At 46.5% G+C, this 27,869-nt stretch overlaps 1 protein-coding gene across 1 annotated transcript in view; it reads right to left on the bottom strand.

The window, feature by feature from the left end:
- Nucleotides 1-27,869, bottom strand: part of LOC119394945 (Down syndrome cell adhesion molecule homolog) — a 123,617-nt gene that overhangs the window by 35,554 nt on the left and 60,194 nt on the right. The window contains 7 exon segments of the mRNA XM_049416025.1: nucleotides 531-601; nucleotides 3,477-3,569; nucleotides 3,572-3,658; nucleotides 9,227-9,358; nucleotides 9,492-9,690; nucleotides 13,441-13,622; nucleotides 14,397-14,570. Of these exon segments, the coding sequence (XP_049271982.1) occupies nucleotides 531-601; nucleotides 3,477-3,569; nucleotides 3,572-3,658; nucleotides 9,227-9,358; nucleotides 9,492-9,690; nucleotides 13,441-13,622; nucleotides 14,397-14,570 (938 nt within the window).

Genomic DNA, 27,869 nt, shown 5'->3' with positions numbered 1-27,869 from the left:
GGAGCCGCCAACCTTCCGCGGGTCGTCATTCGAAGGCCCGGACACTTGGCTCGAGACTTTCGAAAGGGTCTCAACATTCAACAACTGGGACGCGAATGTTCCAGCTTTGTCTAGAGATAACGCCGCCACCAGCGATATTGCTGGAAAGTTCGATACCGCCTGTATAAAAGCCGACGCGATTGACCGCTTGTCAGTTGATCGACGGACGACGCCCTGTTCGCCGCTATCATTGTACAGCGTGTATTGCTGTAGCTCTAGTTCTCATTTTCCGGCCACAAGTTCGGCCAAATAAACAGTTTCATCCTGCAAACGCCGACTGCTGTCTTCGTCGACGTCACGACCACGTGACAATATGTTGCGCGGTCTACGTTGCGAATTGTGTCATACAGATTACAAAAAAATTATAATGCTAGAATTCACGCTGCATAGTGCGTCCAAAAAATAAATGCAAAAGGGCAAGCGCTAATGCTCGTCGTTTCGTGCATTATTCTCAAAGATCACAATCACTAAAGCTAGCTGCTAATTCTTACCTTCCAAGTGACTTTAAGGGACTGTGGTCCTAATGTATGGGCGTAAACATGTGTTGGCGGACCCCCAGGAACTGCGATAGGATAAAAACGTGCATCAAGCATACATACCACCATCAATGTCTCGAAAATGCAAATTCAATGATTGAATAGTAAGAAATCACATTCGAAGCTGAACACACTTGCTAAGTCACTTCATCTGCTTTCACTTTATATGGTCCAGTTCTCAATTAACGATGTTGCCTAAGATAACGAAACATTTCCAGGAAGGTGTTTCTGATATGTCTGAGTCGAGTAAGTTGGCACATGGCACATTGATATAAAGTCTGACATTTCCACGTTCAATATCAGGGGTCCCTAACTTCAGCTAGCGAGCCGCAGTCACGAAATTTAGCCCTGCGTGGGCCGGGATAATGAAGAAGGCAGGAACGAGAGGGGGGGGGGCAGCCTGATTACGATGTTAGCTGACGTTGCCTTTTGAAAGAAGGCTTTTCCCATATCTCATCTCCATCCCATATCATAGCATTTGGCTTCAGGATTCCGCAAACGTATGGATACCGATTTCCAAGATGACTATAATGTATACGCCGATTCTGAAATGTAGTTTTTGATCTACGGTTATGTTTGAACACATGGTGACCGCATGGTGTGCCTCACGAAAGAAATGCGTAGGACAAGTCATGTCTGAGTAGCTCATGGATACGTAACAAGAAAAAATTTTTAAAATCATCAGAGGGAAACAGTCGTGCGGGCTGCGGGCCGCCAGCGAAAGGACAGCGGGCCGCATGCGGCCCGCGGGCGGCGTGTTTGAGACCCTTGCTCTATGTTATCTCGACAGTTTTACATGCGAACCAATCGTGGTACGTAGTTGTCTTATTTGCTTTTTTAATAAATTTCGCCACATTTTTAACGTGTCCATCGTCATGAGCGTTCTATACGCAATTGTTAATGCGCATGTGCAACCTTCAGAATTTTTAACTATATCGAGCGAGCGTCGACCACGTGCAGTATCAGCGCCTTACACGGCGAAAATCTGCGAGACCGGCAGTTGTAGGCGTAGGCGCACAAGTGCAGCACTAGTATTAGCACTAGCGCCGCACTAGCACTAGACGCAATAGCACTAGCAGCATTAGCGTTGTAAGGCGCTGATACTGCGTGCGGTCGACGCTCGCGCGATATAGTTAAAAATGCTGGAGGCTGTACCTGTAATTCCGCAAAGCATGTACGCTTTGTACAAAAACACAAACAATGTAATACGCCTTAGTGTTCCGTCTGGCATAAAAAATAATTTTTGGAATGCTGAGGTCTTTCGTTGAGTTTTGGTAGCCTTCAGTTACCCTTCCTTTAAAAAAAAAGATACTGGATTTGTATAATTGATTTATTATGGGCATGATGCGAGAAAGCTATATATATCGGGTTTTTACACTATAGCTGTTAGAATCTCGCTTGCTTTGATTTCTCGTGTCGCCCTGGGCAGTTTTGGCCTAAATAAAAATAGCATCGCGCAGCATAGCCAGGTGGAGAAACGAGCGGCGCGGTGAGAGGGTTACCAGAGGAGGAGGAGTGGCGCGGCAGCACAACAACACGAGAGAAGTCCAGATCCAACACTCTCTCGAAAATTGCCAAAGCGCGCCGCATTCACGTCATCACTACGTCACGCGAAGAAGAGCAACGCGAGTGGCGGTGAGGCTCGTACCAACTGCTCGTACCGTATGCGCGCAAGGAGCATTCGTGCGCAAACGCGCGCGTCTATGGCAGCGCTGCAGCGCTGTGCTAGCGATCGAGCATGGTCGTTACGTTGGCATGTTCAGACGTTGTTTCTGGGCTTGCGTTCTCCGCGCGCTCGCCTCGGCGGTATTCTTCTCTCGCAGTGGCGTAAAAGAAGTGACACTGCGTTTGCTTAGCAATTTCTCGCAGTGATTAACAAATCTGACGTGGCCTGTGCTATCGCAAACACCAAAGACCAACGGTGCTGGGGGAAGCCCAGCAAAAATTTAGATTAAGCAAGAGCGGCTTTCCTCAGCTCCATTGGTCATATGCGTTCGCGATAGCACAGGCAAGCTTAATGTTTTTAAAGTGCACTTAGCTGATGAAAGCTGAACCACTATGCTTGTTTGGTTTATTAATTCTGTTCTATTTTTCATGAGATTAACGTTTATGCTTCCTTAGGTCTGACTTTGTCAGCTGGACTCGGTACGCCCGTGTTGCAATTGTGTAAGCTCGCCCAATGTACGGTTTCATTAATTATGCAGAGAAAACGGCGCCTACAAAAATAGCCCTTTGTTCTTTGTTTGGCGCTGTCTCGCTTGATGCTTAGAATTAGAAGTCTAACGGGCGGACATCCTAGGCGTATGGGCGAAATTGAAAACAAGTCCATAAAGTCTAAATGGCGAAGCTAGGAATTGTGCCAGGCCTTTTAGATATGTGCAGTTAGTTCATCCCGGTAGGTATGCGATTGTTAACTTTCTGGTTCGTTGTAGAAGCGGCATGCGATCAAAGTTTACCAGATCCGGTCGCGCTTACCTGCAAATACAGAAAATCCGTCATATGTGTTTTTTCACGTAGGGCACACGTGAATAAGGTCCGCGCAGTGCTGCTCTCTATCAACGTCATCGAAAGGATATCGAAAAATGTACATAAAGTCAATCAGTCAATAAATCAGTGAATCAATGAAATAAATTTATTTTCACGGGGGAGACCTAGGCCAAGGAACTTAAATTGCTGGTTCATAATAAAGTTTATTCCTCCTCCTCCCCAAAACCAAAACATTCACGGTGAAAAAATGTGGCCGGGAAAAGAGCTGTGCAATGAGTAAAATTTATCAATAAAGTAGAACTAAAGGCTCATTTCATTTATAATGCTTCACGTTACTGACGTAAAGTATAGGAAATTAAATTGAGAAAGATGCCAGATATCGAATGTAGGTGAATGAGATGGAGCAGGGCGCACCTTCCTCGTCTGTGGTGATCAGCAATGGCGGCTCGGTGAAGGGCCCCACGCCCAGCGCGTTGACCGCGGCTGCCCTCAGGTGGTAGGAGGTTAAGGCTGTAGGCTGCGCACTGTCCACGACGTCTGGTCGCGGCCCGCGCTCACGTTGCGTACCCACGGGGCCGCGTCCGCCGACCAACTCGCTGCGCGTAAGATACAGACTCTGTTCCATGCAACAGGTCTTTCTAAAGAGAAGCATTGACACACCCATCTATGTTTCACTATATAGCTACAAAACGGCCCCCTACTACCACTATTAAATGTCCAATAAGGTCTCTCTTCAAAGAATTTCGTTCGTTCCTGCGTGATAGGAACATATGACAACTTGTGCGGAAGTACAACATTCTTCTTGCAGCTGTACATCGCTTTGTCATATACGTTAATTGATAACAGGGTCATTCCACGCCAAACGTCCAGACATTGCGCTCGACCATCTACAATTGTATTGTAAAAAATTGTGGACGTTCATATCAGTGCACTATTTGCCCTCGGAAAGTATTTTTGGAAAAAAAATTTTTCTTGTCTGTTACAGTGATTTGAATTTTGCCGTAGTGGGTGAAACATAGGTTGCGAAAAAATACTCTAAAAATACAATACTTTACGGAACGCCCTAAATATCTGCTGTTTACTTGAAAAGGAATGCCACTATCCTATTATCACCCATTGACGACCACTACTTTGTCTCACGATGTGCTTTGTGGTGAAGCAATGCTGCAATTTTGCGCCCATTTTGATTATTTTTTAAAATTCTACGAATATTATAGACAAAATAGGACTGTATCACATGGCTGGATAGTTGGCACTAAGCGTGTCAAAAAAGTATTGAAGTCGATGACCTAGTAGTTTCGAAGTGGAAGGGGCGCAAACATTGAAAAATGTGTGAAGTGCTCCACCTTCAGGCACATGTAGAGTGGTGATGCAGTCCAAGTAAAAATGCACGCTTGGTCTCGTTGGGAAGAGTAAACAAAGGAGATTTATTTGTGAAAGTTTCATCGGAGTGTTTTTTTGTTTTTGGCAAGAAACAAAAATTTATGTTGAGCGTTCGCGGCGTGCCTGGGCGCGGGCCCGTAAGTCCGCTTCACTGCACCGCCACTGTTCCTTGGGGCAACGGAAGTATGCAGCGCCCACGCGGGTGGCACGATCGTGTGCTGCTGTGAGTTTTCACGTTGCCGAAAACTTGCAAACAGTGTATATGGCTGGCAGAATGTTTCGGAAGGGCACTAAAGGCTGCCGGATAGTAGTCGGAGCAGAGCACAATTTCATTGCCACGTCACTGCATGCACACGTACGACAGGCGCAGAGCTTGGGTTGTGTTTTTGATCTCTGCGGAGGTTGCAGTTCTTACTTGCGTTGCCGACGTATGGTCTTCGCCACTTGAAATGCCTGTGTTGCTGAGTAGGTGGTGAGCCCGGCATTAAGAGTGGTCAGTGATGATGGCACGAAAAGGTGAAACGTGCGCGTACCTTTGAGGGAGATTGTAGACTCAAACCTTGCTGAGAGCTCAACTTTCTGCCACGCTGCATGCGATGCTCTCATCTTAGTAATCGCCTTGCGATTACTAAGCGAAGGCGATAGACATTTAAAAGGACGAAGCCGCCTTAAAGGCGGCTTCGTCCTTTTGTATATTTATCGCTTTCGGTTTCCGTTGTACAGGCTCTCCGTCTGAAATATGACACGATAGCAGTATACTCACCATTCGCAATGTTTATCTTACGCGCTGCCAAGGGATGCGGCCGAAAGACGAACCTTCGAGTGCCGCGTGCTCGCTCGGCGACGCGATCACCGGAGCAAAGTTCACCTCTGCCGAAGATCCGAGCGTAAGAATACGTAGCACTAGAGTTACTGTATATGCTACCTTTAGGTAGCAGAGTTGCGCATCTGTTTTCCAACGCCGCTAGCAACCATGCATTGCGGAGAAGCTGACGCTCGGGCCAATTTTTGTATTTCTCGACGCCGCCGCTGCAGCTCACTCAATTAACACTAGTCATCGACAGCCAATGTTTATCGCCGGCCTTCGACACGCCAGACATGTTTATCGGCGACGCGGTAGGCATGTCGCCTGCAAAAATGGAGTGCGACTTCACCGCATAACTGTGGTTGCTAGCCGGACCTATGCGCTACTCTGCTACCTAAAGGTAGCATATACAGTGACTCTACGTAGCACCATTCGGCTCCGAAGCAAGAATGGTGCGAGTCACGTTCAAGCGAGCTGCCCATAAAAAAGAATAAGTGTATTCCCGGTGCCTGTTAGCCACTTCTATTATATAATAATATATTTTAAACGAACCATCACTCGTTTTCCCTGACACTTCGTCGGCGGCACTGCGGAAAGCCGAAGAACGCGTGTCGAAACGTGAAAACTCACAGCAGCACACGATCGTGCCACCCGCGTGGGCGCTGCATACTTCCGTTGCCCCAAGGAACATTTGCGGCGCATTGAAGCGGACTTACGGGCCCGCGCCCAGGCACGCCGCGAACGCTCAACATAAATTTTTGTTTCTTGCCAAAAACAAAAAAACACTCCGATGAAACTTTCACAAATAAATCTCCTTTGTTTACTCTTCCCAACGAGACCAAGCGTGCATTTTTACTTGGACTGCATCACCATTCTACATGTGCCTGAAGGTGGAGCATTTCGCACATTTTTCAATGTTTGCGCCCCTTCCACTATGTACAGCCGCCCAAATCTTTAACTATCGTGCGCGAGCGCCGACATTTTTGTACGACGGAGCCAACTCGCAAGCAGGGTGAGAGTAAGCGCATGCCCACGAAGCGCGCTCAGCTGGGGCCATCGTCTGCTTGGCTGTTCCTTCGTGAGAGCGTCACGCTGCATTAACTCACTTCAGACGAACAGGCAGCGCGTCTTGCTCGTATCTTATATTCCGAAGATCAGCGAGCGACCGAGAAAATGAAATCCGCAGATGCGTCACACGTCCCCGCGCATAAGGTAAGCTGACAAATGTGGATAGTTTGTTTGTTATCTGGCGAAGCAAATGCTTTTTTTTTTTGCGCTTACTCTCGCCCTGCTTCCAACTTGGCTCCGTCGTAGGGCGCTGACGCGCAAAAAGGTCGACGCTCGCGCACGGCAGTTAAAGATTTAGACAGAGATTAAAGACTTGGAGATGTTGGCGTATCCTTTTTACAACACAACACGAGGAATTTTTCCTCGATATCTGTCGGAAACTAAATCGTCGCCCGAAGTGGCTCGACACAGTGCATTGCACATAAAAACGAGCCAGCACGTATGTATAACAGCTTTTGCAACTGCCAGCTGATGCGCTGGTCTCCGGTAATGTCCTCCACGCAGTAACGCTCTAAAACGAAAAAAAATCTCCACCCGAATTTTTTAACGGCAACGTATATCCGTCTGGAAGTCCACGTTAGTGCTTTAATAAATAGAACGGACTTATTTAGCATTTTCCGCAATAATAATAATAATAATAATAATAATAATAATAATAATAATAATAATAATAATAATAATAATAATAATAATAATAATATTAATAATAATAATAATAATAATAATAATAATTCTTGGTGCTTAACGTCCCTAAATCCACGATATGATTATCAGGAACGCCGTAGTAGAGGACTCGGGAAATTTCAACCACCTGGGATTCGTTAACGTGCACCTAAATCTAAGTACATGTGCCTCAAGCACTTTTGCCTCGATCGAAAATGCGGCCGCCGCGGCCGGGATTCGATCCCGCAACCTCTTTCCGCGGTCATAAAGCGTAGAGCTTTCTTCATTTCCTACGTACTCTACAAAGGGCGCGTTTCCCGCTGAAAAGTGCGAAATAGCTCTTGGAGACCTATGTTGCTCGCGTGCTATCGCGAAGGAGCCTTGTGGGCGTCACGGCCAAACTGTACATCATTTCATGCACATTGTCCAATGCTTTTTAAGCATGGTAGGAAGTTCGGTTACCAAAACGTGCACCGTCGGTGTGGAAACCAGCTCATCTCAAATGTTTTCGCAGCTTCCGCGGAAAATGGGCTCCTATACTTATGTCTGGACAACTTGGTTTTCAGTAGGTTTATCTGCAGAGCTCTGCAGGCAGCCCTGGTTGCTGTGAAGCAGTATGTCAGTATTTTTCAAAAATGCAGCATAAACAAGCTCACATTTGATCGATAGCGCGTGACCTTTTTGTTTTTAAAGAGCATGTTTCTCGCCGGCACGCTTGGCGCTTTCATACTGATTTTCTTCATTTTAAGGACACAGGAAACACGTTCCGTTGGCTCGTTAATGTGCAGGTAACGAGTTATGAGTCTCTGGCCGCACCCATAGCGGTGGTGAAAATGTTTTCATCAGCGTCCGAAATGCCTTCGGCAACTTTCTGAAGCCCGATCCTTTGACTAAGAGGAAATATGGAGGAAGGCATATGCTACCTCCATGGAGGGATGTTGACTTTCATAGATTCCCGAAAGAGTCCCGAATAATTTCGCAAGACATTAGGAACTATACAAGTACCGAGCGTTTTCCGATAAATGTGCTAGTGCGTCCTCACGGCACCACTTAGGCGCAAAAAAGAAAACATTAATATTTACACAGTATATATAGAGATAAATAAAGAGCATGTGTCTATGGTTTATGAGTAAGGAGAAGTAATGGGGAGGAATCGTATATTTGAAACGTGGGTGTTTTCTGTTAGCGCGTGTGGCCGTGTGATATATATAGACAATAGGTAGGCCATATATGAGGCAAAGAAAATATTCGATTGTTTATATGGGCGGAGATCATAAGGAAGAAAAAAAATGCATTACTATATCTAAAGATGAAGATTTCGAAGAAGCAGCTGGAACTTCTCAAGCGGGAAACAAAGGTGGTCCAAGCGTTCCAAAAGTTACTCTTGCGGAAAGCATAGGAAACTTCGTAGTCGGGACTGATTTTACATACAAATATAGACTCCCTTAGATTTTTTAGCTTCATCGTGAAAATACCGTAATGACTTGAGTACCGTGCAAAAAGTGAAAAAAAAAACATGAAGAATAATGAAAAGAGGAGGAGAAGGAGGATGCGTGACGATTTTCTTTTTTGGGGGCATCTGCCGCTGCACTCTAAAACAGGTATGAAATCTGTAAGGTGCGGTGGCAAGCATTCGCGAACAAACGCCGGCTATCCGTTTGACTTATTGTAGCAGGCTAAAAAGAAAAAGAAAAACAGAAGCACAGATCACGCACTAAAATGCACATTTATCTATGCGGCATCGTGGGGATTGTTTTTTGTAGTAGCGGAACTGGTCCGTCCACGTGACCATCATGGTGACGTACGCGTTTGCTTACGCCATACAGGAAGTGCCTCACTGTTCGGCTACATAACTTCATAACAGTATTTGGCCACCGCTACTCTACATGCACTTTACTCCGCTACTGTACTCGTGCCAACGATCTTGGTTGTAAGACTGGTTGGTTGTGTCATTTCAGTTAACCAATGCGAAGTTAGTGCAGCGAGAGCTTCATACGTACGTCACCGTGATGGTTACGTGGGCGTACAAGCTTCCGCTGCAAGAAGCTCCAGCCGACCAGTACAACCAGCAGGCATACAAAAGATATACTCGGTCTGGAGACGTGAATGTGTTGGTGGATATATTCATTTGCTAAATACAACAGACTCGTAAAGGTGTACCACGCGAACTACCTAATATATGGTCGCTGACAACAAGGAAGTTCGTGCCAGACCGTACAGTACGCATTTGAACATGGCAACTTACCAGAGGCGTTCTTGTACTGTATGAGATAGGACAGGATGGGACTGTTGCCATTGTACGGCTCTCTCCACGTGAGGCTAGCTGAACGACTGTTGACGCTGGTCACGTTGAAACCAGTAGGAGCTTCTGGTGGTTCTGAAAATACATCAAGAATGAAAGCACACGCATACGCACTCACACACACACTCACTCACTCAATGTACAAATAAATAAATAAGTAGATAAATAAATAAATAAATAACGCTGGCGTGGTGCACATGCGACGTACCTTGCACGATGAGCCGGATGTGCTTCTCGTCCTGGCCGTAGTTGTTGGCCACTTCGCACACGTATATTCCAGAATGCTCCCGCTGTGCCCCGGGCAGCGACAGAGTGGAAACGAGCCCGTCCGGCAGTGACTTGTTTTTGACGCGCGAGCCTTGCCTGTGGTGAGTTGGCATGGCCGTTGTTGGGGTGAGGGACGCCGCGTCGATTGATTTTCCGTGAATGTTACATTAACTACATTGGTGTAAGCGTGCCACAGTGCTATAATCACTTGAACAAGTCTAACTCTGTGAGGCGTATCAAGGGGAATGAAGCCGCTGTATGAAAGGCAACCGCTTCATTAAGGGAACTCCACACCGTACCACTAACTACGTCAAACAATTGGACATGCTCGGGAGTAATGAGTAAGGTAACCTAACGCTGGCTACATTCACGTTTTTAGGAGACTCGAGCAGACATCAGAAATGCTTTCTGAAAATCCAGAAATAGTTTGTGGTAACTAATAAGTTTTCTATCGCAGCGGCAAGAGAAAATTTCTGTTCCGTCCAGAAAGTAGAGCCACGCACTTTTCCGCGAATCTTGCGTTGCCTAACAAGTAATATTTACCATTCCTACGACCGTGGAAGAAACAGTTGGGCGCACGTAGGAATTACATCGTGCTGAGCGAGCGTCGAGTACACAGTGCTGACTCAGTAGACATCGAAATGCTCATGGTTAATGCTTGGAACTTCGCAGTCAGCAGCGACGACCTGCACACTAAGCTTTCTCGCACAGACGGCACACCGCTGCCGCTACTTCTGTTGGTCTGTGTTCATCGAAGCTGCGATTCGTGTAGCATAACTTTCGAAACCGGCCCAATTTAACTGCTTACGTGAGATTCACACAAGTACGTATAAATAAAGAGGCATTGAACCGGCTGAAAGGATATTCAGAAACGATGTTGTGAGAAAAAGTTGCTCTTGACGTGCGCAATAAGGAACAGCGTGACCACTGGATCTGCGGAACACGAACGATAACTTGGCGAGGGCATGTTAGGAGAAGCGCGAAAGTTACCTGCCAAATCTTCAAACGAGCTTGTTTTCTTTCTTTTGTTTTTCTTTTTGTTTTGTTTTTAGCTTGCACGCGCCAGATTCGCGCGTACCCGGTTTTCTGACTTGCTTGCATCCGATGGATCGACGCGCTCGCGACTTAGGGAGGAAACGATTTCAACGAAGTTAAAGATAGCGGTACCGCGCCGACACCATAAAACCTGTTTGTGCAAAAAAGTAGATGTCTCAGATTGAAAGTGTTTCTTTAGCACTGTCGTCCTCACGTCACTCTTTTAAGTAGTACCTTCGTGGCCGCGAATAATCAGATATCTTGCGGTTGTGGCAGGAGAATTCCCGGCTTCATTGCACGATACTATGCTTTGGTGGAGGGTGTTTTGGTTCCATTTAATTTTGGACTGCAGGATATTCGCTTAAAGATAATATGTGGATTCTGTAGAATCCAAAGTTGCGTAGGAGCCTGCAACACTAAAAAAGGTGGTCAGTAACGCCTTCATCTAACGAGATTGATTTGAGCGAGAAATAGAAAATAAGTAACCTCGCTTTCTTGATTGTAATCTGATACGATGTTGTAATTTAAATTCACAGCCGCCAACGCTGTCAATTCAAGTAATGCTAGACTCCTGCTGGCGCTGCTACAGAGAAGAACTTTATAATACAAAAGTGAGAATTTTCTTTGCGCAGCTAAAAAAGTAAACAAAAGACACGCTGCGGCTACGAATATACGTAGGAACAATAGGGCATGCAGCGCCACCGCGCAGTGAGCAAGCAACGTTGCATTACGTCTCAGTATAAAGCACCTGGGCTTGTATGCATGCAAATGGTGTTGCACGTTGAACGGATAAATCATTTTTAAGGAAGGATGACTGTTTGATTGGGCTGCAGTGGAGTGAAAAGTGACAGAAAGGATAGTTATTCTGTGTGTCATGCCCGAGTTAGGTATTTGCTCGTTCAGATCGGGCACCGCTGCCTCCTTTTCTAGACATCCTCTTAAAGGGGTCATGAAGCACCCCTTGGGCTGATTGAAAAAACACATCCTGCGGAAAGCTGACACGGCTATGAACTGCTCTGCCAAATATTACAGTCGTGCGCGCCGCGTAATGGCCACAAGCGGAGCGCGAAGTTGCCGTTTCCCCAGGCACCCTCTTTTCAAACAGAGGCCGGTTCTCACTCTCGTCGGTGGGCGGGGCGTCTGTCCGCTGTACGTCGCAAGAGACATAGCATGCTTATTGGCCGATAGCCGACGTAAATCGAGAGCGGCGTTCGGATCAGATGCGCTCCTTGCCGCGGGGTGCCGCCACTTGCCGGCGCCGCACTCCTCAGTACACGGTAGCCGCACTCGCGCAAGCGAATCGCAGCGGGAGAGCGATCGCGTTTCATGACGCGCGCTGGCGTAACTTCTTTCCCCCATGCCATCCCTCCCTGTCTAGCTTCCAGTGCGCTCGCCGGCACGAGAAAAGAGAGAAAGCGCTGGGAGCGTGCGCCAAACCCCCGTAACTCCGCTGATTCTTGACGGATTCGAAAAATTTTTGCGGCAATCGATTCGGGAGGCAGTACACTCCGATACTGAGGCCATTAGATCATTACTTGGAAAAGTGGTTCATGACCCCTTTAAATCGTGATTTATCTCTCAAAAACCTATATGCGGCACATTCCTTCATTTTTTTGTCCTGTGCTGGCTTAACTGTCGCAGGAACTTTTGCACCGCATGTGCGGCATTAAAAGTCGGCATACGTTAGTATGCCGACTTTTAATGCCGCACGCTTTCAGCGAGTCCCCTGCCTGGCCGCAAATCCTGCGTTTCTTTACCGTTAGCCGCGCCGTCTCTTCGAGAACGATCCCCGCTGCTGACTTGCGACGCAGCTGTCGCCAAAGCCATGTCCAGTGGAGCAAGGGCCGCAAGCGTTACGCGTCGATATGGTTCATTTGTTTCCCGGAAGGAACTCGCCTTCTTCTTATGGGCGTTTTCGCGAGTAGTGTTGGTGAGAAAACCGGAGAAGAGTGAGACAGAGCGCAGAATCCGCTAGCAAAGGAAACGTGTCCTAACGCAGAGGAAGCCTTTTAAAAACGGTACATAGACAAAGTTGTTAAGTCTCAGTGACGAGGTCGATACGGCAGCAAAGAGTTACGGTTAGCTACTTAGAAGTTGTTCTTGTCTAATATACATTCGCTTCGCCGGCCAATTTGAGACTAAAACGAGCGCCGTAGCTGTGCTTACCATGGCGATCATTATTATTACGCTGGGAACACAGACGCAGCCTGGATGTTCCAGGCGAAAAAGAAGTCTTACTCGCGGCCACGTTATAATCCCGCCATCGTCAATGCTACGGTCATGAGCACCCGGAGAACTTTTGGCAACGGTCACATGGGAGACAACGAAACAGCATCCCCGGTCCATTCACGTTTGCGCTGCGTGCACCTTTCAAGACCTCCATCTTCAGATACTTCTCCTTCCCTCTTTCTTACACATCTTTCTCTTGCGTCTACGTATGCATTGCGGTAATGCTTGTACGGGTCTTTATTTCTAGCACTTTAAGTTGGCTGAGCCCTCCTCTTCCTATTTTTTCCCCTTTCGCCAAGGGGCCTTTTCTCTCCCTTTAATGATCGCCGTGGCTAAGCGAGTAGCCCCAAAGCGAACGCGGGCGCACAGTTGCAGACTACACTGACAAGCGAAAAAATTGCGCGGAAGTTGGTAGCACGTGGGCATTCCTATCTGGCTGCTCCCTCTCTCCCTGCTGCCTTTATCAATTCCCTTTGCTCGTTCTTTCGATGCTTTCCTCGCAAGGAGCGGGAGAAGATTGTTTGCACGCGGCCGCGACGAGAAGCCACCGCGAATGTCCGAGAGATCCGCGTCGGAAAACGATCGAAACACTGGCAAAAAAAAGAGAGTGAGTGGGAGAGGAGAACGAAGAGCTTGTGTGTGCTTGGAAAAAGAAATGCAACGCACAATTTGTGAGTGTCCAGCCGACGTCCGTTGCGGCTCCAGCTGATGGTGATGGGCGCATCGCCGGAGGCCCTGCACTCGAGGCCGACGCTGTGACCCCGCTGCACGGTCTGGTTCCGGTAGGACTCGTTGAAGCGCGCTGGCACTGCGATGCAGGGAAACCGTTTGACGACGCAAGGAGGAGGCAGCATGAGTGCAGCGTGGTGTCTACACAATTCGTGAGCGATAGAAAGCGCACCTCTACCAATGTCCTTTTGGGTGATGGGGACGCGGAGCAACAGCAAAAATAAAGCAGTGGTGCAATCTGCAGTGCACTGCGAGAGCACTGACTCCGTTTATAGAGCCGGAACATTGCCGTATAGCGGGCCCCTCCGTGGTTACAGTTCTCTTCGCGTTTACTGCTTCCTATAATATGATTGATGTGAGCTTGGTTGTTTCGTTAGAAGGGATGGCGAAACTAGGAAATTCCAAATAGTTAGTTATTTACACTCAACGTGCCTTTTGTCAGCAAAGCGAAGACATGTGCTAACTCAGTCTTTGAGGGGATACATCATGTAGTGATCGATAGAGAGACAGACAGACAGACAGACAAGGAACTTTATTGGATCCTGAGGAGTTACTGAGAGGACCCCCTAACGGGAGGCCGTTGAAAGGTTACCTTTTTATTTGTAGTCAGCGCAGTAGCAGAGAAATGCTCATATGGAGGAGCACTTGTCTCTTTTCTTGGCTTCATACGCACCAGTAATAAACGATATTAGGTGAACATCTCAGGAAGTATGCTGTAGTGCTAGGGTTATATTTAAGGATGTGCGCTTCCGTACTCAAAACAGATCATGGTTAAGTAACTATGCGTTAATGACATGACAAAAAGTTTTTTATAGGTGTCATTTCGACGGAGACTGTCATTTGTGCTACGTACCATGGACGTTGAGCGTGATCACCGTGCTGAGTCCAGTGCCGACGCCGTTACTGGCTTCGCACAGGTACGCACCCCGGTCTGATACTCGCACTTGTGCCAAGCGTAGCGTTCCATTCTCGAAAACTTGGTAGTCGGGGCCGCTCAGGATCTGTCGATATTCCGTGGCGCTTGGTTCTGCGTGAGATAACAAAGTGGAAAGTTGACAAACCAGGATGTAGTTATTCATTAAAAGCCGCATGGCCGCTTAGATGCGATCGCAGTCCCAAATTATCGGTGCCGTACCAACCGCAAGGAACACAATTCTCACCAGCCCTAACATAATTTATTAATAGTTTGAGCTGAAAACATGATGCCATAATTATGCAGCGTCTCCGCGTAAATAATTGGCAAGGTCATCAGTACTTGGCGCCGCCAAATTAATGACACAGGGTGCCAAGTATTGCGCAACAGAAACATGTTCGCTCGAGGTTCGTCAGCGATGAGAGCGGACGCCGGGGGTGAGGGGGTGCAGGGGGCGAGTTTGTTAGGTTCGCGATACCTTTATACTGAATGGACCTCTTGGAGAGCACCCAAGTGGCAATCTTGGCACGTTGGTTGTTCATTTTTAAGTACGCTAAAAGCCCACCAGAGACGACGACACAGAGAAGGAACACATACGCACACATATAGCGCTGTGTGTGTGTGTGTGTGTGTGTGTGTGTGTGTGTGTGTGTGTGTGTGTGTGTGTGTGTGTGTGTGTGTGTGTGTGTGTGTGTGTGTGTGTGTGTGTGTGCGTGCGTGCGTGCGTGCGTGCGTGCGTGCGTGCGTGCTGAGTAGCTCACCCTAATCTCAACCACAGATATGGAATGAAAAAAAGTGGAGGGATAAATAGGCGAAGTAAGATAAACGATAATATAACAACTCCAGTTCATTCAGCCATGTTAACGTGAGCGAAGAGGGCCGCCGAAGGGCCGTCTATACCGAAAATCAAAAACGAACGTCAGCGACAACGGATGTACAAGAAAAGAAAACAAGCGCAATCAGAAAAAAAAGCAACGAGGAAAGATAACGAAGGTATAGACCATCATCCAACTCGGGTGGGACCTGTTATACCTGTAAAATAACGATCACGGAGTCTCAACCCCCTCTAATCAACTTTCTGCACCTCTAATAAGCTTTCTGCATCCGCTGCGTAGGCCTTTAGGACATACTCTGCCGCCAGTGTTATCTTCAGAGAAACGTCGATGGCTGCGGTAGCCCATGTCTTACCTTTCTATTTTGCTTGTTGGAAGCTCTAACGATCTAATGTTCACGAGCCTTTTTACCGCCGCCTTTAGACGAATGATAACAAGCACTCACATGCGCGGCTCTCGCGCGACCGCGACTGCTGCTGAGGAGAGTCGATGGTCTTAATTTTGCAACGCCTTCATCGAAAGGGAAGTAATAATTGGTAATTGATCCGGTCCAAGTTGTTGCACTATTTATTAGACAGGAATGGCCACTCCTTGGCTTCTGTGGTCGAGGAAAAGCTCTTTATATGCGTAATTTCCGAAGGACGGCGGCGATAAAAAAAACAGCGGTAAAAGAAAAACCTTTGCGCTAATTCTAAATTGCTTTATACCGAGTGTATAACCCATATAATGCACAAAGAAGATAACAAGACCAAAGGAAGAGACAGAAGCGATAAGCGAACGCAACAAGAAAACCCACAGAATGAGTAAACGAGCGGTGTTGGTTACCGGCGCGTGGATCGGCTGGCAAACCTTAAAGACGAATCGATAACGCCGCTATACACTTTGGAGCAGAAACTAATTACGCGGAACGCTGGTTTCTTTCCAATCGCCGGCAGAAACAACACTCAGATAAAAAAGAGAAAAAGGAAGCACATAATGCAAGAAAGATATCGAGCAAACAATGAGTACAAAGAAAATTACTTCCGCAAGTCACGCATGCCATTATTCACTTCCGTATTATCATTTTGCTGCTGTCTAGTTTTTTTTTGTTTTTTTTTTGTCCTCTCGTCGTCACATTTCGCTGCACTCTTGTACGATTAGCTCAGTACGTGTAGTTCATCAAAAAGCAACTGATGTGTTGCTTATTCGTGTTTGGTCTTTTGCTATAAAGATAGTGATATTTGTTTTCTTCGCTGCCTAGATGGGATATAGTTTATATAATACTAGATCATTGGCCTGGCTCTTTAGCAGCCGCTGTGGCTGTTTGTGAAGCTACTTGCTCTTAACGTATGCTCTGTCGCTCTCTCTTCCACCGTGGTTAGGTTTTAGAAAAAGCCGATGTTTAGAACATCGAAGTGCAGAACATAGAAGTTCAGGAAGCCGGGATGGCGAGGCGGAAATTCACCTGGTAGGTTCGAAAGAATAGACCATTGAATTGCAAGAACAGAATATTGAATTCTATTGAAAGAATAGAATAATGGGAAAGATTAGAATGTGAGTGTGGAGGGGGGGGGGGGGTGTCTGGAAGCTTCATATCGTCGCTTCCGAAGAATAGAATAACAATGAGGGCTGACGCGTGTGGGATTGCATGCCATGGGTGATTACGTCAACGATTCTGCCACAGACTGATCGAGCAGAGGCGTGCGTGGCCGCGTGAGAGGTGAGCGTCATCCATCTTCATTTTCTGGAGGCTTTGTCTGTTTACGCATCCGTTATCTTTTGCCAGTTCGGCCTAAGGCACTTCCAATGTCAGGCGTAGCGAGTGCATACAACCGGTTTCTCGATCGTTAATTGCCGATTACCTTCCTGTAATCTTCCTACCCGCCGTTCAGCAATCTAACTTGTACACGTGGACCGGATATGAGAGAATGGAGAGCCGCACACTGTGTACGATGTAATGGAGGCGATGTTGGGCGTATACAAAGCGCCCTTGCAACATACGCTGCAGCCGAGTTCTGTAGTTAGGTCGTGGAAGGGACGGAGAGAGAGAGAAAGAGAGAAAGCTCTGCCGCTTGCGTTGGATGGATTGTGGCGATGTAAATGCGATGTGGCGATGAAAATTACAAATAAAGAAGCATGACCGTTTTTTGTGTTTCATATTTATATCGTCTTCGAAAAAAGAAATTACTCCCTCTCCGGAACTTTTAAGAGTAATTGCATTAAAGCAGTCTTTTTCCTTTGCTTCTGCTTGCGTCTTCTGCATCAGCAGCCTAATCTCTCGTCAGCTGGGTTCATCCTACATTACTGCTAATTCCGCACTCTCATCACATACTCCAAAAATCTGTTATCGTCGACTGGGCTACCGTCATCTGCGATACCGCGCCCGTACGTTCAGTAAACGCCCGGTCATTATCACTGTGTAATATGGCCCGTTACAAATTCAGATCTTATGAATTTCAACTATAAAATCGTATTTTCGCAATATGTAATAGTGCTGCTTCGTCATTTGCAAGATTGCGGTTTTCGAACAAAGTGGAGCGGCGAACTGTTTGCACCCTGCCATCGAATTGCATGCTGTTTATCCGTAGAGCAGGAGTGTAATTCTTCTTCTTCTTCCTATTATTATTATTATTATTATTATTATTATTATTATTATTATTATTATTATTATTATTATTATTATTATTAAGAGCATTTCAACATTAGCGATTTTCGAGAGTTGCATTCTGTGAAAAAATTGCCGGTATATTTTGTTATTGTTTTTATGGTTCCTTTGGACTGAAAAACTACCGATTGCTTGATTGTCACCACAGCTGCACCACACAATGCATCCGTACTCCTGCTGCATTGCAAGCACTTTAGTGACACTCTGGAATCAAATATTCGGCACATCCCACGTAACGTGGGAATGGATGTTATGCGAAGCATGCGTGGGATGGTGACTGTGGCGCAATTTTTCACAATGAGAAAAACGTAACGAAATTACGCTAGAGAAACATGGAAGTGGTATACGCACACTCGTATGTTGAAGAGTCGTATATGTATGATATAACCAGTTGTTTACAGTTGAGTAACGATGCCAACAGAAACATGGGTGTTACAAACACCAGACGCGGTAAGCTGATATGTAGTGCTTATATTCTTTAATACTGGATAGCGCGAATCCGAACAGAACAAAGAAGGAACACAGATGCACAGGACAGGCGTTACTCGCAACTAAGCGTCATTCAGGAAAGTTTCCCTAGATATATACACAGCCGAGTGGCACGCGCAGGTGCACTCCACGTACGTTACACTCACAGTTGCAGTTGTTACAGTTGCGTTACAGTTGTTATGCTTATACTTGTCCTTTATGACGACGAACGCACGCACGTTTCACGAACCCGTGTGTATCTGTAGAAGGGGTTCTTGACATTTCTTGAACAAGGCCACAATCACCGTGATCAGTGAGCATCAGCAGCTCGACCGGACTCGTTAAGAGGATGCGCTCGTGATCGCGGCTACAGATGCGAAACAGACGTTTTACCGATGCGAAAGTATGAGGAACGTCGGAGCGATACTTTTGAACCCTTACCATGACAACTACGGCTCAGGTGCGAGCTTATGACTAATAAGGTAGTAAGGCAAATGTAAGGAGTACACGCATGTTGAAACAACGTAACGGACTATGGAAGAGAGACGTACTCAATTGTAGGACCCTGATCTATGGAAGCATCGCGAGGCACACGGCGTTCTTATCATTGTGTTTCCTCTGCGTTTTTCCAAAATTACGTACTATGGCAGGCTCCGCCCTCAATATTGATCTATACCCGCGTATATCCGACAAGAAATATGTACTCCCTATATAAAGAGTACACATAGCATACATCTCATGTGGAATCAAGCAGAGGTCGTAAGTGCGTCCTGTCTGCTTTCTTTCTCATAACTTGTAATATAGTGGTGTTCTTCGTCAAATGCTGCATAAGGCCATATAAGAAAGTAAAGACACATCGAAGGACAATTAAACTCGCATCCAATTTCAATGCTGTGGCCTTTATTCTGGTTAGTCTCTCCTTAAATCTACCATGGCTGTCTTAGTAAATGCGTCCAAGTGCCCCTAGGTGGACGTCAACAACGGCGAGAGAAAGCGAAATTGACTGCATGTTTAAAAAGAAGGAATTGTTATATTACAGCGCTTGTTACAGCAGTGCGTCCGTCATAGTATATAATAGAGGGATATCACACGTAAAACTCTAATTATTATAAAATTTGCCCCTACATTTCCTCGAATAGAGCTGTCACATTAACGATGCACTATGCCAGTTGCCACTTCATCGCCCCGGTGGATGAATGTCATGTGCTTTAGATTTCATAAGCCCTCAGCATGAATTCTCTGTGTTGCTTGCATCGCAAGCATAGTTGAAAAAAGATAACTATGTTAATATTACGAAAATTTGAAGGTAAGAAAGTTGATGCAGTTTCAGCGTAGTGTTTGCGTCCCACTTAGATGTGGTCGTTTTTCTCTTTTTTTTTTTGAGCCTACACCCTACGCACAGTGTTAAAACACAGTGGACTAGCTGTCGTCTCGATCCTTGTTTTGGAGCGCTGTATGCGTGCTGCACGTCTGCTGGCTTGCTTCCGTGTCGGCGAAGATAGCGCTCGAGTCTATATCGACTCTCAGCTAACGAGCTTCGCATATCGCCTGGTATTTTTTCTCTTTTTACCCCTTCTTTATGTATCACTGAAGCAAGTCCGTTTGTTATCTCCAACACAAGGCAATGGCAGCGTATTTGTGTTTAACGAGGTGTCGTCCCGTGGTTCTCTCTCTCTCTTTTTCTGTAGAGGTAAAACCAACCTCATCACGTCCAACAGCGATAACAGGAATCCTCGAAAGAACTCGCCGCTGCTCGGTATCGATAGAGCCTAACTGGGCGTTGATGAAGGTGAGCATTTCACTATGGCGAGTGCAGCCGAGCCTTTTGTCCCGTTTAACAGCGTACTTTGCCTTCAGTTTTCTTTGTTTCCGCAGACTCATCCTGCGAGTTTCATGATCCGGCAGGTAATGGCCTTACCAAGATAAGGACCTAATGATTTATCTACGCCCTATGGAAACGAGATGACGATATGTGCCTGTTTTCATGCCGCGTGTTTCACCAGTTACACGTAAGAACGATTTCTGTGCACGAAAAAAGAAATTGCCCCACTTTTGCGAGAGATCGTGGATTGACTGCAAGAGAGAGTTCGGACGGCGTCCGCTGAGTCGATGGAGGGTGGGCGTGCAAGTGGGTGCAACGAAGTCGTGAGAAACAACGAGCGTTGCGGAATAACCTCCTCTAGTTTACACTGTGACTGTGGTAATGCTTATCGATGCCTAGGAAGACAGCAAAACGAGAGAAGGCCGCGGGATGAAAGAAGCGTCCCAGAAAACGTCAGGAAATGTGAGGCCGGCTTAGACGGCAGACCAGAGTTACATGCAAAGAAAGAGATTGGGATAGAGGGGCATAGAGGCGAGGCCGCCATTGTGTATCACCAGGCCACAGCGGGATTAGAAGCCACGGCATGTAATCGCCGCTCGGTCATCTGTCATGGCCGGTACTCGTCTAAGGCTTATCTGGGCGGATTTCTCTTGCAGGCGCTGACGCTGCTGGCGAGGTTTAAAATATCATCAAGGGGCGTTATGGCTCAGCGTGTTTCCGAATCCTACGGCTCGGCATAGCCGTTTCGTTTCGCCCGGATTCCACCTATCTTTTGTTTCTTCTTTACTGTTTTTCCCTCTTTTACGCGCACGATTCCCGGATGTGAGTTCTCCACTTTGTTTTCCAGTACCTGCGTCCGTGCTTTTGCACTCGCATTTAGACGTCTTCAATGCGCTGTTGTTTTTGTTTTTTGTTTTCTCTTAGTGGCGGTGGATATATCATCGCCTTCCTTGTATAAGCTCATCTTGAAACGTGCAAGCGCTGCTTGTATCGGCAAAAAATTGTCAAAAGAAAAGGCGCTTGTTTTCACCAATCGGAACAAAACAGTGCAATAAAAGCATGATTTGAGATCCAAGTATGATTATGTCAGGTGTCAGGATAACCTTAAACGCGCACTAAACATTATAAGTGAAAAGTGTTGCACCTGACGCATTCGTTGTGGAAGGCAACACTGAACGTCCAGTTCATTATTAAGCAAAGAAATAAACAAGATGTTTAACACCACGTTCCCTACTCTTCGTATGCGATGACTATAGTAATGCAAAAACAGTCAGAATTTAGTATTCTGTGCCATAGGAAATGGACGAATATATATATATATATATATATATATATATATATATATATATATATATATATATATATATATATATATATATATATATATATATATATATATTGTAGCAGTGAAAGAGCGAGGCATTCACCAGTGGGTTCATCTCTTGGTGAAAAGGCGCGAGCGCTGATCGCGAGCTGTGGTTGCGGATCCTGCTTGTTTCTCGCTGGACCTGCGGTCTGCCTGCTACCAGACATCGCCAATAAACCCGTCAATAAACCGCAGGTCCAGCGAGAAACAAGCAGGATCCGCAACCACAGCTCGCGATCAGCGCTCGCGCCTTTTCACCAAGAGATGAACCCACTGGTGAATGCCTCGCTCTTTCACCGCTACAATATTATATATATATATATATATATATATATATATATATATATATATAGTGATGACGAAAAGCGGCACCGAGGCTGGCGCGCGGGCGGCTACGGCGACCGAGGATGCGACCGAGGCTATGGCGACCGAGACTGCGACCGAGGATGGAGCTCAGGAGGAGAACTACCTCGAGGCTGCAACTGCGCATTGCAGCTCACCGGCGGGCAGTTTGACAACCTGTCCTGGTACGCACATACCTTCGAAACCAGGCGCCCCACTTCCTGCCCCGGTATCTGACACCATACCATCCCGGATAGACGCCGAGACCACATCCCATTCACAGCGGGCCCCGACGCGGCCTCTAAGCTGGTCAGCACTAGAGCGCACGGAGCCGTCGGCCTGCTGTCTGACGTCAGTTTCCTTGCAACAAGTTGGAAACAATCAACGAACCGCCACTCCATATTCGACCCTCACTTGGAAGTCACAGCCCCGGAAATCGCGGCAGTCATTGGCGGAGTGTGCGAGCGTTTCACTCGCAGAAGCCAATGCAAACGAATTCACAATCGTCGAACATCTGGCCGTTTCGTCAAGATCTCCTGACGACAACATGGCCGGGCCTATCGATGCAGACAGTGTCGGCATCGACAATTCGGGCTACATGGCGTGCGAGCCTGCTGATGACGCGACGCACTTCGTTCTGACTACGGGCGTACCGCCTGAACGCCGCGCAGATCAAGACGAAGTTGTTCTCGTCGCTACAGGACTCACCACTGATCCTTCGGACAGTCACCGCAGAGCAAAAGAGTACGATGACCGCGAGGGAGATGCTGCTCTGTCAAATAACGACGATCCCGTCCCGCTGCCTGTCCGAGTTCGCACGCGTTCTGCGTTGCGCAAGTCTTCGCCGGCTCTGCACGCAAACGCAGATAAAGACCAGAGCGTCAAGCTGAGGCGGCACAACGATTGTCTGCTTGGCGTGCAACGACCGCTGCATCACGGCCAGGGTCGCCCACCAGACCCACTTACGGCAGATCGACGAGCCAAGCCGCGTCGTTGCAGGCAACTTCGACTACCGCGAAAGAGCCAATTTCGTCAACAAGAGACAAACGAGCCACCTTCCCGTGCAATGTCGCAGTATGGCCGAGACCAACATTCAAAGTTAGCATCGCCAAAGTTTCAGGCTAAGCCCCAGCGTGGTCGAGACCGGCTACAGCGATTCGACCAGTGTCGCCCACCAGAGGCACTTCGGGCAGGTCTCCCAAACAAGTTGCAGCGTGGTCGAACCCGACCACCGCGATGTAGCCAACACCGCCCACCGGAGACATCGTCAGATGGTCCGCGAGTCGCAGTCATGGCCGAGTGTGATGACGAAAAGCGGCACCGAGGCTGGCGCGCGGCGGCTACGGCGAAGCAGAGAAAGATGAAGTTTAGAATAGAACAGCCGGCCTATTGAACAGGCGTTGTGTCTATGTGTCTTGTTCCTCGGCATCACAATATAGATATATATATATATATATATATATATATATATATATATATATATATATATATATATATATATATATATATATATATATATACTGAAGAAGCTTTTCCAATGGGCCAAACGTACTTGGGAAGAGAAGAGACGCAACTAAGCGGTTGTCTTAATTTTATTTGCCAACGGTTTCGACCGGAGGAACGGTCTTCGTCAGGGCTTATGAGCAAATGCTCATAAGCCCTGACGAAGACCGGTCCTCCGGTCGAAACCGTTGATTGCTCATAAGCCCTGACGAAGACCGTTCCTCCGGTCGAAACCGTTGGCAAATAAAATTAAGACAACGGCTTAGTTGTGTCTCTTCTCTTCCCATATATATATATATATATATATATGTATATATATATGAGTTCTGTCGTGATGTAACCGTCTCTTGTACCATGAGATTTAGTATACGCCGCAACTTTGAAGTTGCTAATCCTATATCGATGTATGCATCACAGTTAAGCAGCAAATCAGGTAACAACCCGGAAGCACGTCTTTGCCTTTAATGAAAAGTAATGCCGCTAGGCGAGCCTATTTTAAGCGCATTCGCTGTTCATTTGTTATCGACTTTTGTGGTCAGGTACGATAAATAACAAAAAAAACATCATAAACAGATAAGTAGGCGTACTCCGAAGAATGAAAGCGTGGAAGTATGATAATGATTAAAAAATTCGTCGTGAAATGTAATGGACCCGCTATCAGAACAGAAAGTGTAGCATTTTATTGTTCTAAAGTGTCCGATTTTGTTGCCACTCATGAACTGGAGGTCGAAGAAAAAATAAAGAAGAGCAACACTAACTATTCTCAGAAGGGCGGTTTTGTGATATGTTGACGCCGTGGTTGTTAGAAGTACAACATTTTAGCTAAAATTTATGCGACATGCGCGGAATGAGATCTGCCTAAGTACGTATAGGAGATATTGGGAACGAAAAATTTAGTGAAAACTAATTATTTTTTCCATGCGACTAGAAGGAGAATGATTGCGGTAGACTTCGATTTTATGATACACTGCTACGTGATCGTCAAACGCCGCTCAATTTTGCGAGGAGTTCTATCGTGCATATTCACCAGATTAGCAACTATGGTGCAGCACTGCAATGCACGAGGGCACAGGCTCGATTCACTGCCACGGCGGCCACATTACGATGACGGCACAATGCAAGAACGCCCGTGCACTTAGATTAAGGCAGACATGAAAAATATTCGAGGTGCTCATAATTACTCCGGATTCCTCCACTACGGCGCGCTATACAGTTAGAACATGGTTTTGCCACGTAACGCCTCTGAAGTTAATCTTTCCCGTTCAATAATTAAAAAAAAGGCACAGCGCCTAAATGCGACAAAACAAAAGCAACCGGCATACTTAAAAGAAAAACTATGCCTTTAGTTGCGGGACTAAAGAAACGTTCCGTCAGGGATTCCCGCTGGAGTCCCTTACCTCCTATCAGGTCCCGCGGCTGTGAACATCGATCAACTTGTACCTTCTACACCGTGTCGCACCTTCACGCGTGGAGCGAAGTAATCTCAAGGCTCGATCCATTATTAGGTCTACCCACCTTCCCCTCACCATGTGCCACCAACACCTCCCTGGAGACGCCCCTCCGCAGCATGCGGTAGCACAACTGCGATACGAGAACGCGAGCAAGCGCCGATTTGCCACCGAAGCGTAAATATAATGCATTTTTAACGACAAGACGCTCGCGTAAAGGCAAGCGGATCAGTGCTGTCGTCGATTCAAGAACGCCGGAGTATCGCCTTCTTGCTCTACATTTTGCTTTAGTTGAATCCTTTCTCAGCGTTAGTCGGCGCTAGTACGTTGTTGCGCGCCCCGGTTCAATTTGCGGAAAGCACATCGCGAGAAGTGCACGTGAGGAGCCCAGTACAGCTGGCACCGATGCAGCATCTTGCACATTCTCACTGTTATGTTGCGATGTGAACTGCTTTAGTATTGCTTATATGTTCAAGTCTCATGCTGCAGCTGCGCTAAGCGAAGGAGGGCTGTATAGTATACAGGAAAACCTCATTGTGTCTATCCTTGCCTGTGCGAGCATTTTCGCCCCATTTTCTATACCCTCCCTATACTAGCGAATGTTGTCCCGAAGCTTGCTTCCTAATCTAGCAAAGGGATGCATATTGCATACCTCTATTCGGTCGCGCTGCTCTGCGTCTACGTTTCTTAGCGCGCATTTTCTTGTATTGAGAAGCCTAGAGACGCGGGAAATCTTTTAAGGAAATCGGATTTTTACCGCTCCCTTGCTTCGTATTTATGTCCTTATTTATTCTGCGTTTTCTTCCTTCAAAGGGCTCACTTGGAAAAACAACAACGGTTAGTGCCTCGTTCTAAACTTTCCGTCCAATATAACGGTTCCTGTTGTAATGTAAAACTCCTAAAAAAATAAAAACGAAAGCAGACTTCTTCGGCGACTTCAGTTCCGAACGCGTTATACTGCGGCTGCAGCTGGTCGCGCCATCCGGTTTCATTGTGTACTCCTCAAAAACTAGCAATTGTAAGGAACCGTCTCAATGACGCAATTCCTCCCTGAAAAAAGTCGTCAAATATAGTATAGCCCGTGATGACGTTCATTATCGTCATCGTCAGCCTAAGCCATGTCCACTGGAGGACGAAGGCGTCTGCTTGTGCTCTTCAACCCACCCTGCCGTTCTCGAGACAATCCCAGTTCATGCCCGTACACTTCTTAATTTCGTCGCTCCACTTAACTCTTTGTCATCCTTGCCCGCTTTCATACTCTCTCGGTGTCCATTTCATCCCTCTAACTGACCACCGGTTCATTTTGACAAGATAAGCGCGCACTCTGACACGGACACTGAAAGAAAGACGCAAACAACACAGGCGCGTCTTACTTCCAGTGTCCGTGTTAGTGTGCGCACCTTATCCTGTCGAAATGAAAAAGTACCAACTAGCCCACTTTTCCGTGCTATTCACCACCGGTTATCTGTAATTATCGTGACGTCACCTGCCCAGGATAATTTTTATTATCCAGCTAGGACATCGGCTATGCTTGTTTGTTCTCTTATTCAGTGTGTCATCTTCTTTCTGAGTGTTGCTTCTATAATTTTTCGTTCGAAGAAGTTCTTAACTTCTTTCTGGTTTTATTCGTTATTTTCCAAGTTCCTGAGCTATATGTTAGAACTGGCAAAATGCAATGGTTGTACTCTTTCCACTTTAGTGATAGTGGTACGATGCCAGTCATGAGCTGAGAAGGCCTACCGTATGCTTACTAGCCCATTGTATATTGTAGTATGTAAAATGCAAGAAACGGCGCTTTTTGATAACAGCTGGTTAGCATATTTATTCGGTACTGGTGTTTTTTTCGTACCGTCGTTGGGAGCTACAGTATCAGAATTTGGTGAGCCCATATGATGAAGCGCCATGAGCTAAAATCGAAGATAAATGAATAAATATAGTGCAGATAATACCGAAGTCTCAAGATAAAACTCACAGGGTTCCTTATACAGTGAAAGTTTTTAGCGCGCTTGTAGGAAACGAAAAACGACGTAAATAGGATCACAAGAGACAACACAAGCGCGAACTAAGGGCTGTTTATTTTAAGAAATCGTAATGAAATATATACACACGAGAAAAGGGGGTAAAAAACATTCACACAAGCGCAAGACACGCATCAAGAGATATACTCACCGCACTTTTCTTACTTACTTTCTAGCGCATGTGTGTATGTTTTTCACCCCCTTTCCTAGTGTGTACATATTTCATTATGATTTCTTAAAGTAAACTGCTGTTAGTTCGAGCTTGTACAGTACCCTGTGATTATATCTACTTTGTCTTCCGTTTCCTGGTAGCGCGCTGAAAAGGTTCACTGTGTTATGTGTATATATCACGATCATCACCCAGCACCTGGAGTAGCATGTCAGGGGAATAGCCAAGCTAACATCTCCAGCTTTTGAACAAAACATCACACACACACACACACACACACACACGCACACGCACACGCACACACACGCACACGCACGCACACACACGCACACACACACTATATACAACCAACTGGCCCCTACCCTGGCTGTTCCTTTTGCATCCTCCTAGGACTACTCGAAGGAGAACGCCGTCTTGTTCCTTTTTTTTCTTCTCAGTCAACCTATTGATCCTCTCCTGTCCCCATCCGAAAGCTTCCTCCAGCTAACGTGGCTTAGCATTGCCTCCAAGATTGGACGCATATATCAAACAATAAATCATTCAAATCTTTATCTCGAAATATTCGTTACGTTTTGTTTGGAATCCTTCAAGAGAAAAGCTATTGCAAAAAGCATCGCAAGCCTTCGGCACCTGCCCTGCACTGCCTCCGTCATCGCCCACTTTTGTCCAACCGACGGCGTCATGCGATGTACGTATATGTGATGTATGTACATGTAATATATGTGATGTATGTACATGTGATGTGTCATGCGACGTCACGCCATGTAACCAAATTTTGCCAGTATGTGGCGTCATGATGA

The sequence above is a fragment of the Rhipicephalus sanguineus genome, chromosome 5 (genome assembly GCF_013339695.2).
Source record: "Rhipicephalus sanguineus isolate Rsan-2018 chromosome 5, BIME_Rsan_1.4, whole genome shotgun sequence".
NCBI lineage: Eukaryota > Metazoa > Arthropoda > Arachnida > Ixodida > Ixodidae > Rhipicephalus > Rhipicephalus sanguineus.
This window is presented reverse-complemented; position numbering and strand designations above follow the sequence as displayed.